The sequence below is a fragment of the Myodes glareolus genome, chromosome 17, assembly GCF_982192425.1.
Source record: "Myodes glareolus chromosome 17, mMyoGla1.1, whole genome shotgun sequence".
In the NCBI taxonomy this organism is placed as follows: domain Eukaryota; kingdom Metazoa; phylum Chordata; class Mammalia; order Rodentia; family Cricetidae; genus Myodes; species Myodes glareolus.
Genome location: NC_142042.1, coordinates 23,145,785 through 23,157,830, shown reverse-complemented (window position 1 = coordinate 23,157,830; position 12,046 = coordinate 23,145,785). Strand labels below are relative to the sequence as shown.

The 12,046-nt window shown below is 44.9% G+C and overlaps 1 protein-coding gene across 1 annotated transcript in view; it reads left to right on the top strand.

The window, feature by feature from the left end:
• Nucleotides 1–11,419, top strand: part of Manba (mannosidase beta) — a 79,591-nt gene extending 68,172 nt beyond the window's left edge. Inside the window, exons 14-17 of the mRNA XM_048456827.3 lie at nt 2,895–3,039; nt 5,939–6,081; nt 6,883–7,140; nt 10,202–11,419. Of these exons, the coding sequence (XP_048312784.3) occupies nt 2,895–3,039; nt 5,939–6,081; nt 6,883–7,140; nt 10,202–10,426 (771 nt within the window). The 3' untranslated portion in view covers nt 10,427–11,419. The remainder of the gene's footprint in view (nt 1–2,894; nt 3,040–5,938; nt 6,082–6,882; nt 7,141–10,201) is intronic.
• Nucleotides 11,420–12,046: the final 627 nt, after the last annotated feature.

Sequence of the window (12,046 nt, the reverse complement as noted above, 5' to 3'; positions counted from 1 at the left end):
TTGGTATGTCAGAAATGGTCCAGCCTTTGGGGCTACTGTGGGTTCTGGGTGTTCTGGAATCTTGTGTTGTTTCTCAGAAGCTAATGGAGACTTGCTGCCGCGCTGGTAAACCCTCCTTCATACATAGTCCATGAAGCGGTGAGTGATCCGTGGATCTCACCTTGAGCAGAGATTCTGGCCAGCCAGAGCATTGCTTGTGTGAGGAGTTACATTGGCAGGGGCATTAACTGATATTGTCCCCGCAGGTCACATGTAGCATGATTATAAAAGCATTATTCGGAGGTTCAGTGATTAGAGTAGATTTAGATATTATTTTTATTTTTATTTTTTAATTCATTTTTATTGAGCTCTACATTTTTTTCTGCTCCCCTCAATTTAGATAGTGTTAGGAAGTTCTTAAACCAAATGGGTTGCTTTCCATGCTGTTGAAAGGTTAAATCTTTTTATTTTTCTTGTGTGATTGTATGTGTATGGCATGCAAGTATGATGTGTGTCCATGTGCATGCAGGTGCATGTGTGTACGTGACTGAAGTTGACACTGGGTGTTTTCCTCCCCTGCTGTCTACTTCACCGAAGCAGGGCTTTTGTGGAACCCCAGAGCTTACCGATTTCAGCTTGCTTTGGGGAACCCCCCATTTCTGCTCCCCAGTGCTAGGATTGCCGGCAGCTGACATGGCTTTCTGCGTTTACCTGGACACTAGGGATCTGAACTGCAGTCCTCCGACTTGCACATGCTTTACCCACGGAGCCAGCTTCCCAGGCCCGAGGTTAAAACATTAATGGAGCCTAGAAGGGTGCTTAGTGCAGACCCCAGGCCTGACACACCCTCCTCCATCTGTCTCCACTAAGCTCTCACTTCTTGGCTGCTTCTCTTCACAGAACATTCTAGAAATCGCTTTACTAAGTTAATTTGGTACAGTAACTCAATACACGTGCAGAGGCTTACTCTGGGGACTCAGATTATGCACAGGTGTCAAGGTCTCACAGCAGATAAATCCTGCTCTGCTTAGTTCAGATGAGAATTTATTTTTTAACAAGGAACTTGGCTAGAGATCCTGAGTCAAATTGCGGATTAGCTTGACTGACAGAACAATTCTTTGTTTTTTGTTTTTGTTTTTTTTATTTCAGCCCCTCTGAGATATATTTAGACCAGCACATGCCAAGTGTACACCGTGGTCATTATGGACAGCCACCAGTGCTGCTTGCTGCAGAGATTTTTTTTTTTAACTGTCCTATGGCACACTTCCTGGCTGTCATTGCTGTGGTCCTCAGCAAGCTGGCTCAGGATAAGACAGCTGTGTCTTAAGCACCTCAACAGATAGCATTCTGTAGCAGACACTCCGTCCACTCTGTGAATGCCTCCCTCCACCCTACTACTCTGCCTAGCCTCTTCTCTGCGCAGAAATCCTAGTGGCATTTTGGGAATGCAAGTAGGCCCCATCACTCTTTCCCCTTATGGCATCCGAGGACTTCAGTTGCTTTCAGGATACAGTAGGCCTTTGCCAGGCTTTCCGTGGCTTCTCTAGTCAGGATGGGAATTCCTACCAGGTTCTTTCATTGCTCAAGGCTTTCTCAGCCCAGGCCCCCTTAGCCTGCCTTCTGTTCTTAGCTAGTCCACACACACCCACACCCACATGCACACCCCCCCCCCCCCGCCACACACAGCCCACAGGCATTGTTCTCTAATTAAAAGGTTCTGCTCTATTCTCTTAATTTCCCAACTAAGCCCTTTGGTTGTACCACGGAAGCTGATAGCACTGGCCTGTCTTCTGTACAAGGTAGTAAGTGCCATGAGGGTAGGCTATATCCTCTTTTCTGCTTGGATAGAGGCTTAGCATCATGAACATGTACTGTCAATACTCAACTATTTATTGAATGACCAAGACTTCACCCTTCTGGAAATGGATATCTGACTCATGCGAGCAGTAACCTCATTGTTCCTTCCTCCCCTTCCAGCCTACCACTATCCAAAAGCTATTCCTTCATCTGAGATTTGTTGTTTGTAGAAGTGATCTGTACTTCGCTTTCTAGTGGCCAGGAAGGCTTCTTTTTCTCTTTCTGGGGTGACTCACATCCTGTTCTAAGGCCTACCTGTTCTCGGAGTGAAATTGCATTGCTCTGACCACCTCTCCAGGATCTCTGACCATCCATGAGCCCTTCCTGAGCAGAACTCCAAGCTCAGACCACAAGGAAAAGTATCAGGAACAGCTGCAGTAGGAAGCACTGGTTTTCCAGAGCGGTGGGGGAGTTAAGGACTTGCCTGGAGTTTGTCTGTGCCTTGTAAACAAGAACGAGATGCTCTTCGTTCGTTGGTATAATGCCATCTGTCCTGCTCAAAGAAAGAAGTGACATCAAAAGGAAATAGTAGGTTAGTTATCAAAAACCATGATGTGAAAAGTTAGCGTGACTAGAAAACAGAGACTGGATAATTTACTTATAACAACAATGTTTTTCTTGCAGTTTTTTCTAATAAAAACTTTTTTTTATTTAAAACTATGACTGTATTTGTAAAATCTGCTGTTGCAAAAACAACCTGATGTTGGCCACATGCAGCATTTGTTCTGGGATAATAACGTTTGCTTTCCTTCATGCATGCATCTTTATTGGCTTTTATATCATCCCGTTTCCTTTGTCATCCACTGTTATAAGAAATAAAATGCCAAGCCCCTCCCCGCTGCATTGAGGACAAGTTTCTCCCATGCTAAGGAACTAACTCCAGATTTAATAAAAATAATTATCCCTGATACTAGTCCAATTCTCTAGTTTCTCCAATTTACTCTAAAAATGAGCAAACAAGTAAACAAACCAACCAGTCGTCTCAAACCTGTAATTTCTGAAATCTAGGTAGCCAGCATCAAACAATAACATTTGTGTGTGACTGTCTCTCGGGTCAGGTGATGCAGGCCCAGTGCATCAAAACAGAAACTGAATTCTACATGCGCAGCCGCAGTGAGATAGTGGATGGAGAAGGCCACACCATGGGGGCCCTGTATTGGCAGCTGAATGATATCTGGCAAGCTCCTTCCTGGGCCTCTCTCGGTAAGTGTTTCTTTGTGCAAGAGAAATCAATGCCTGTGTGGAGAGGGACTGGGAAAGCACAGAGCCTGAGGAATCAGATTACCCCAAGGAGAACTGGGCCAAAGAGGCTGTTCCCTGACCCTGCTCTGTGAACTCGCCACGCAGCTGCCCCTAACAGTTGTGAGCTTGCTATGCTTGGCAAAGAAGGCTGGTGAGGAGTGTGGCCAGAGATTCCTGGTGTGATATGTCTGTGTGTGTCTGTGTGTGTGCATGCGTGTGTACATGGGTCAGAGTTAGATAATGAGCTGTCCTCCTCAATCAATCTCTATCTTACTTTTCCCCCCACTGAACATGGTGCTCTTGAGCTGATGGATTCAGTGAGGCTGGCCAGCCAACAAGCCCCAAGGAACCTCAGTCTCTGCCTTTCCAGTGCTGGACATTCTGGTGTACCAGGTTTTTCATGGGTGCTGACCATCTGAACTTGCATGGCAAGCAATTTACGAATTGAGTCATCTCCTTAGTCTCCACTGCATAGCATTTTGAATTTATTTAAGAGGGCTTTTCAGGGCCCAAAGGGCATTGATCTTGTTCTGGGTGGGAGAATTCTGCCAAGTAGAAGATTGGTTCGTGTAATGTCAAAGTTTCCCATTTGCTGACTCTGACTTAAGTCTGTAAAATCCCCGTTAGATGGTTCTGTTTGTGTCTTGGAAAAGGTTGTGGAGTCAGAAATGCAGGTTAGAAAGGTTGCCAACTGAATCGTTTCAAGGAGCAATTGGTTATGTGACTGGAATGGGATTTGCGTTTTCATCTGCTTTTGTATTTTTAGAAAGTTACAGGGACCATAGTGAGTCTCCGACCTCCAGAAGCAGAAATAATAGTATGCTATAAAGTGAAAGAGTGACGTGGCCATCTTGTAGTCTGTCCACTCTGATGGCTGTCTCTCATGAGACTGTAGTTCCTCCAGGAGCCGACTCCTGCCAGCAGAAATCGTCCCCCGTAGAAATCCAACGGGCTGGCTGCTCCAGACCACACTTCTCCCACCAATTGCTGTTTTAAGAAGAACAGGAACCATTGAGAATGAAATCTTAAGACTTGAAAATTTGCAAACCACGAAAGAAATTGGTTTGTATCTTCCGCCTCCACAGCGGGCAGCACACATTGTGTTACCACCTCTCACCCCTGTCCTCCCCATGGAGACAGCTGTGGGCTGCTGTGCACCGCTGTGCTCTGTCCTGGGCGCCCTACGGCACAACATGCTGGAAAGCACTGTGCTCTGGTTTTGTGAATAAGAAAGCAGCCCGCAGAGGTTAGGCAGCCAGCTCAATGTCCTGTGGCCCAGTAAGCATCGCACACTGACTGAATCACTTCTGTTTTTTTTTTTTTTAAAGAGTACAGTCTATTAATCACTCCACTGTCATTGATTTATTGCTTCAAAGTGGCTTAGTCACCGAATTGCTTTATAATTGACAAAAAAAATGGACGATCAGGATGTTTTTCTAAAATTGTGCAGCTGGAAAAAATTGTTATCTATTTAGTTAATTAAAACCTTTACGTCATTTCTCCCTCCTCCAGATAGTAGCTAACAACATTCTCTGGAAAGTTCACTCCCTATTTTAAGCAAAATTAAAATTTACTTTATACATCAACCTCATTGAAAAAATTTTTTTCCCACCTTATTCTTTTTTTTTTTCTTTTTGTCTCTGGCCTCCAGACATGGTTCTTTATTGGGGAGAATCTTCATTCTTGGACAGATATTGAGAAAGGAGGAGAATAGAAGACTGGATGTGAAAGCTGTGATGGTTTGAATGAGAAATGTCCCCCATAGGCTTGTGTATGTAAACACCTAGTCCCCAGCTGACAGTACTGTTTGGGGACCTCACGGAACCCCTAGGAGGTGTAGCCTTGCTAGAGGAAATCTGCCACTGGAGGTGGGGCTTAGAGGTTTTAAAGTTTCATCCCACTTCCTGCTTCTTCTCTCTGCTTCCCATGTGTGGCTAAAATGTGGTCAATCAGCTTTCCCTGCCCTGCAGACCCTTTCTCTGGGACCTTAAGCCAAAACAGATCCTTTCCTTTGTAAGTTGCTTTTGGTGGTGATATTTTAATAGTGATTCAAATATAATCAATACAGGAGGCTTATCCTACTAGACATCTGAATAAGGCATGGAATTCTACAAGTTTTGACAATTTTGCATTGTATCTGAGGAAGGTTTTTTGTTTTGTAGGAGGTATTATTAATTGCCGTGGATTTGGCTGTTTAGTCTGACTGTGAAAGTCGTTTTGTAGAGTAACTGTTTTGCTTTGCTTAGGAGATTTTGTACCTGCGGGAAAGGAGACCGAAGTCTAGATATTTCTTATGAATGAGAATTTGCAGCAAGTGTCCTCTCCTGGTACTAATAATTTCCTTCTTTGTGTGTGTGTAGGAAAAAAGAACCTTGGGAGGCAGCATACTGGTGCACTCTTGTAATTCCAACTCTTAAAATTGCAGGAGGCTCAGGTTAGGAGACCCAGGGTATAAGTCTAGCCTGGATCTTGTGTTAAACAAACAAACAAACAAATCAAAAGAGTATTGATGTACTGTACTGAGCTTCTGGAAGCAAGGTTACCTCTGAGAAAGCACTATCTTGGAGTAAAATCTGGGCTCAAGATACCGTGCCCAGCAGGTTTCAATTAAGCCCTTGCATCTTTGGGAAACAAGCCATTGCAACACGCCTGCCTTTATCTTTCTACTATTGTGAGGTTGACATGAAAACAGTCTCCAGAACTGATGAACAGAGCCCCGAGCATCCCTGAGTCCCCCACAAAACAGACTCCCTCACATGTGTGCCTTTAAACCCCCCCGACAAGCCCTGCTTGCTGCTCAATGGGAGCCTGACCTGACTGCTTGTTCCTGGTGTCTCCTGACTCTCTTGGCTCTTTTCAGAGTATGGAGGAAAATGGAAAATGCTGCATTACTTTGCTCGGCGTTTCTTCGCTCCACTGTTGCCAGTGGGTTTTGAAGATAAAGGTGTGTTTTATGTCTATGGTGTGTCAGATCTTCACAGAGACTACAAAACAAGGCTCACTGTGAGTTATTTGGATTGTGTGTGTGTGTGTGTCTCTCTCTCTCTCTGTAAGGCTGAAGGGAACTTTTCGATGACTTCTTGTTTGGAACACTCTTTTGGGGACGTATCAACATGCTGCTACTGTTTGTAATGTAAGCCGAGCTGTGTAGACAGACAGTGTTCAGGCCAACGGCCACTATGCGTTACATAACCCAAGCAAGGCTGTTATTGTCTTGAGGATTCAGTTCCTTCAACTGTCAGATAATACTCATCCGTCTCCTTCAGAATTGTGGATGACAATGAATAGAAGAACTCCGTGAAGAACTGGGTAAACCTCAAAGTGCTATGCAAATGGAAGATCCTAACTGTGAGAAGCTGGGACTAGTCCAGATCTCACAAAAGAAGTAGTTAAAAGGGCGTGGTAATGTTGAAATCAGCAAAGGTGTATAGAAAGATAAACTGTGTTTAAGAAAAAACAAAGGCTTAGGAACCCTTGGATGCCTACAGTTTAGGTGATGCCACTAATGCTAGAAATAAGTCCTGTCTGTAGAAAACCTCCGAGGTGCCGGTTCTGGGCTGACGATGGGTTGTTACCCTTTCTAGTTCTCATGGAAGGCAGTAAGGTTTTCCGTGGAGACCTCCTCATGAAGACATGGATCCTGGGAAGCTGAGCAATCAGTTATTTGACTAGAACTGAAGGGGCTGAGATGAAGACTCGGGGTTTACAATCCCCTGGTTCCGTTCCTCTGTTGTCCAGTCAGTAGTGCCCTGTAATAGACAAAGCAGTAAGCAAGAACGGTCACCGTCGCTCTTTTCTCCCTAGCTGAGGCTCCATACCTGGAGCTCCCTGAAGCCTTTGTGCTCTGTTGTGACTGCGCGCGCTGTGATGAAAGCAGGGGAGGCTGCGATTCTCTACAAGGAGCCGGTGCCTGATCTGCTGAAGAGATGCAGGGGCTGTACGAGGGAACGCTGTGTGGTTTCCTTCTACCTTTCAACTCACGCTGACCTCTTCAGTCCAACCAACTACCATTTCCTGTCCTCCCTTAAGGATGCCCAAGGGCTGGTCAAGGCCAATATCACTGTAAGTATCCCTTGTCTGGGGTCCCAGTGCCCCACGGGGTATTCCTTCTCTTGGGCCAGCGAGCTGTGTCCTGGTCCTCTCCTGCTTCCCTTCTTAGTGCTCTTAACCTGAGGATGGCTCCTCTCCTCCTGCTGGATGCTAAGACCAAGCAGTCTTTATTTCTACCTCAGGATTTGTTTTTTTTTTTTTTATTTTTATTTTTGTTTTGTTTTTGTTTTTGTTTTTCGAGACAGGGTTTCTCTGTAGCTTTTGGAGCCTATCCTGGAACTAGCTCTTGTAGACCAGGTTGTCCTCAATCAAATTCACAGAGATCCACCTGCCCCTGCTTCCTGAGTGCTGGGATTAAAGGCATGCGCAACCACCTGTCCGGCTTCAGAATTTGTTTGTAATTGATGTCTACCACCTGCGCTTTCCTGGTCCCTTTCCCTGATAGGGTTGGCATGGTGGAATGAGAGGTGACAAAAGTCTCCTTTGCAGATTGCATTTCCAGTGGGCTCCAGGCTGTGTTCTGGGCGTGCTGCTGCCTTAAGCTCTGGCTTCTGCCGCTTCCCCGCAGTGCTGAGCTCTTGTTTTGCAAGTGCAGAAGCTGTCCCCAGTCCCCAGAGGGTCAAGCAGAAAGCTCAGTGTCCTATGACCTAGGAAGCACTGGGTGTTGATTGGTTGAGTCACTCCAGTTTGGACTCTTTAAATACAGTTTATTAATCACTTTATTGCCTTTGATTCATTGCTTCAAAGTCACTTAATCACCAAATCTCTTTATAATTGGCAAGGAAAAAAGAGATAATCAGCTTATGTTTTTCTCAAAATGATGCAGCTGGGAAACTCGGCACCTATCTAGTTGATTGAAGACCTTCCCTGCCTTGTCTCCCTCTGTGTAAAACCTGTCAAAATTTTTCTAGAAAGCTTCATTCTCTGTTTTAGCCAAATTTAAATTTGTTATACCGTTTATTTTATTGAGATTTTTAAAATTGGCTTCAGAAACGATAATATAAAGACACTAATGTTTTTCAAAACAAGTTAAAACCACCAAAAACATACCTTCTTTCCAAATTAATAGTGAAATTGTCACGTGACCACGTCTAAGTCCTCTGGAGACACTGAGGTTGGAGTGGAGATAAGAAAGTTGGCATATGCTTACGTCATTTAAAAAAATTTTTTAAACAGCAAAGCGAGAAACAACTTGTGGTATTTTAATGAGAAAATGTCCCCCAAAAGCTCACATCTTTGAGCTTTTGGTTCCCAGGTAATGATTGTGTTTGGGGAGGTTTCAGAGGTGCAGTCCTCTTGGAGGAAGTGTGTCCCTGGAGGTGGACTCTGAGACTTTAAAGCCTCAAGCCATTTCTAGTTTGTTCTCCATGCTTTGTGCTTGTGGTTTAAGAGATGAGCCCTCCAGTTCTGTTCCTGCTGCTGTCCTTGCTGCTTGCTGCAAGGCCCCCGCTCTGCCGTCATGGGATCTTGACACTCTTCTGTATGTTACATTGGGCGTGGTGTTTTGTCATGGCCATAGAAGAGCCACCATGTACAACCATGACAAAGGCAACTAGAAACGGACATAGTCACCCTCTATCAACTTAGGATTTGAATCAAATTGGTTTGTTTGTTGGAGAGATGGCTCAGTTGTTCAAGTGCTAGCAAACATGAGGACCCACGTTTGATCTCCAGAAGCCAAGTAAAAAGTCAACTGTGGCAGCTTGTTCCTGAAATCCCAGCATTGTGGAGGCAGAGACGGGAAGGATTCCTGGGCCTTGCTCGTCAGTCAGCCTAGCTGAACTGAAGAGCTCTAGGCTTAAGGAAAGACCCTGCTGCTGTGGAATAATCTTTTTGTACCCTATGAAGGTGTATCATTTTGATTGGTTTAATAAAAGTTGAACGGCCAATAGCTAGGCAGGATTTTCAGGCACACAGGATGATGGGAAGGAGCCAGATGGAGAAGAACTGGCATGGGCAGTAGCAGAGTAAAGGAAATAAAACCGTGCGGCAGAAGGTGGATTGGTAAAAATGGGTTAATTTACGTTGTGTGAGCTCGTTAGTAACAAGTCTAAGCTATCGGCCGAGCTTTTATAATTAATAAGTCTCTGTGTCATTATTGTTGAGTTGACAGTCCTGGCAGAAAGGCGTACCTACACCCTGTCTCAAAAAATAAAGTGAGTGAGCAGAAGGCTACTTGACCTTGCTCTGTGTCCTCATTGTGCTTGTGTGTATGTGTGTGTGCGCGCACGTGCACGCACACATATACACACCTAAAAGATTTAATTTTTAAAAAATTATTTAATTTTTGCTTAGTTAAATTTTGGTTTACTTCATGCTAATTGGGGTAAAGTAGCAGAAGGGCTTGCGACTTGCTCTTCTAGTGATGTTGGTTATCAGTTATTGTCTGGGGTACTGAGTGTGTGTATCTCTGTGAACCCAGAGTTCGAGCCCAAACCCCGACTCTGCAGTGAAGTGCATAGAGGTGTGACCTTTTGTTCTAAAGCAGGCATCAGAGAGAGCCAGGCCCTGGTGCCTTGGCCTTGCAGCAGTAGTAGCCAAGGCTTCCCTGGTGCCTCCTGGCCTGACTGGGTGAGCTATGTATCCGCCTGCCGGTGTCTGCATTGGGGGCTTCACTGGAAGAGCAGGTGCCATGATTTGGGGACATGAGATATAACTTCATATTTGAGTCTAGAGGTCTGTGGTTATGCTTTGCAGCCAGCGATGCTCTTTCTAATCCCTTGACAGTCACTTAAGCTGCCAAAATGCCAAGGGTCCCTTTCTTGGCGATATTCTAATGAAGGCTCGTAGAGATAGAACGCTTTCAACGTCTCAAGAGAGATTTTCCTTAGTAATTGGCATTTATGCTTTTCCTTGGCTTGAGAAGACAATTTGGTAATTTTCCGCAGAATGAAAACATTTTTCAGGTATTGTCAAGTGTCATAACTGCACAGACAAATATATGACTTTGAAGTTCAGACCAAGGGGTTGGGAAATGCGGTTTTTATTAGGCCCACATAAATGTCTGTCAGACAGATATAAACTGCAGTTCTTTCTCGTCCTTTATTTCCTTTATCTTTTTTTGTTTTTTCAGGTCACCATCTCTCAGAAGGGTGATTTATTTGTGTTTGATCTGAGAACTTCTGCCATCGCTCCCTTTGTTTGGTTAGATGTAGGGAGCATCCCAGGGAGATTCAGTGATAACGGCTTCCTCATGATCGAGAAGAGGCGCTCTGTACTGTTTTATCCTTGGAAGCTCACCAGCAAGAGTGAGCTGCAGCAGGCTTTCACTGTGACCTCCCTGGCAGATACCTACTGAAGCCGTGTGGCTGGATTTCAGCAGACACTGGGAACGAAGTTTCGCTAAAGCATGACTGGAGAGGAAGGCAGCCTGAGGTAAAGCGGAGAAGCCGCGGCATATCTGCTAGCTGGTGTGTGCCGACTCTCCACGCTTCCGGTTTGTACAGCGTATGTTTTTCAAGACATCTGATCACCCAGGCAATGCCCTTGGACAAGGTCATGCCCAGGTGTTCTTGAATCTCCCAGGATTGCGATTTCAGAACTTTGTCCTGCAGCTAAGACCCAACCAGAAGGGTTACACAACTTGATGACCTTTTAGGGAGCCACTGGATTGTGACATGGCGGTATGCATTCAGGGAACTAAATGTGGAGGTTCTAAAGTAATATAGGGCTTTCATAGCAGTATAAAATGGTACCCCCTGAAGACAAAGTATGTGGTTATGATTGCCAGAGGAAATGGGAGCTCAGACGTTACAGTAGAGAATGCTTGATGGCAGCCATATTGATTGCTGTTGGTAGACAGTGGAGGGGCTTGATGGTTGTCAGTTGATTACCATCTAAGACATAGGATTCCTTTTCCTGTAAGAGTGATCTTTTCTTTAAAAATCAATGTATGCCAACTGTGCTCGTACCTCCCTGTGGTTCCAGCACTCGGGAGGCAGAGGCAGGAGGCTCACAAGTTCCAGGTTGGCCCTGACTACACTGTGGAATTTTTCACCCGTCTTGGCCCTAACCTTTCATGTGAGCATTAGTCTTAACACTGATTCTGGTGAACTTTCTAATTCAAAGGGTGAGCTGCATTTGAACTCATTGATTCTGGTGTGGAATTGGCAAACAATGTTAATAAACAGCTAATTTGGGTATTGGTTTGGGGACTGTTTTGTACCTTTTTTGTATTTTTTTCTGTATGTTTAAAATTATATACAAAGCCAAAGGCTTTACAAATTGCGTTGGCAATCTGATAGTTCATCCGTGCTGTTTCACCATTTAATAAACATCCCATTGTGTATAATGCTGCACTGAACATTTCTGCTTGATAAATGACAGAATTTGAAGAATATAAACAGAGTACTGGAAAGCGTTCATAATTGCTTAGCGGAATGTTCTTCCAGACAGCCTGGGCAGGGCTTGGACAAGTTTTTTTTGCCACAGTTGCTGTAGTGGAGTCTGATATGCTCACTCTTGGATTTGGGTTTCTCAGTTTGCTTGCTGTCCTTGGTCTTCATGGGAACAGTAGACCAAGGCAGAAAAGAGCAGGGTCGGGTCTTGCTGATCCAACCTTGCCTAGTCCATTCCAGGGAGAGCATGTGGCCAGGTCACCCTGCACAGGGGTGGCTCCACCCATCCCCAGACAGACAACTATAAAGTAGTAACTTTCTCTTTTGCATTTGCTGTGGTTCCTTTTCTCTCTCTGCCTTCCTGCTGGACTTTTATTGTGAGACATTGTCACACCAGGAAGTCACTTACAAATCAAGCAGTATGATCTTCTCTATTGGAATGAAGGTGACCTGGAGGAACGAAGGGATGTATTCCAAATTCTTAAAGTGATAAAGACCTGAAACAGGACAGTTGTCTCCCCCATCCCCTCCCCCACTCCCACCCCACATACCCCTGTTCAACTCTGCTATGCTGCCCAGGT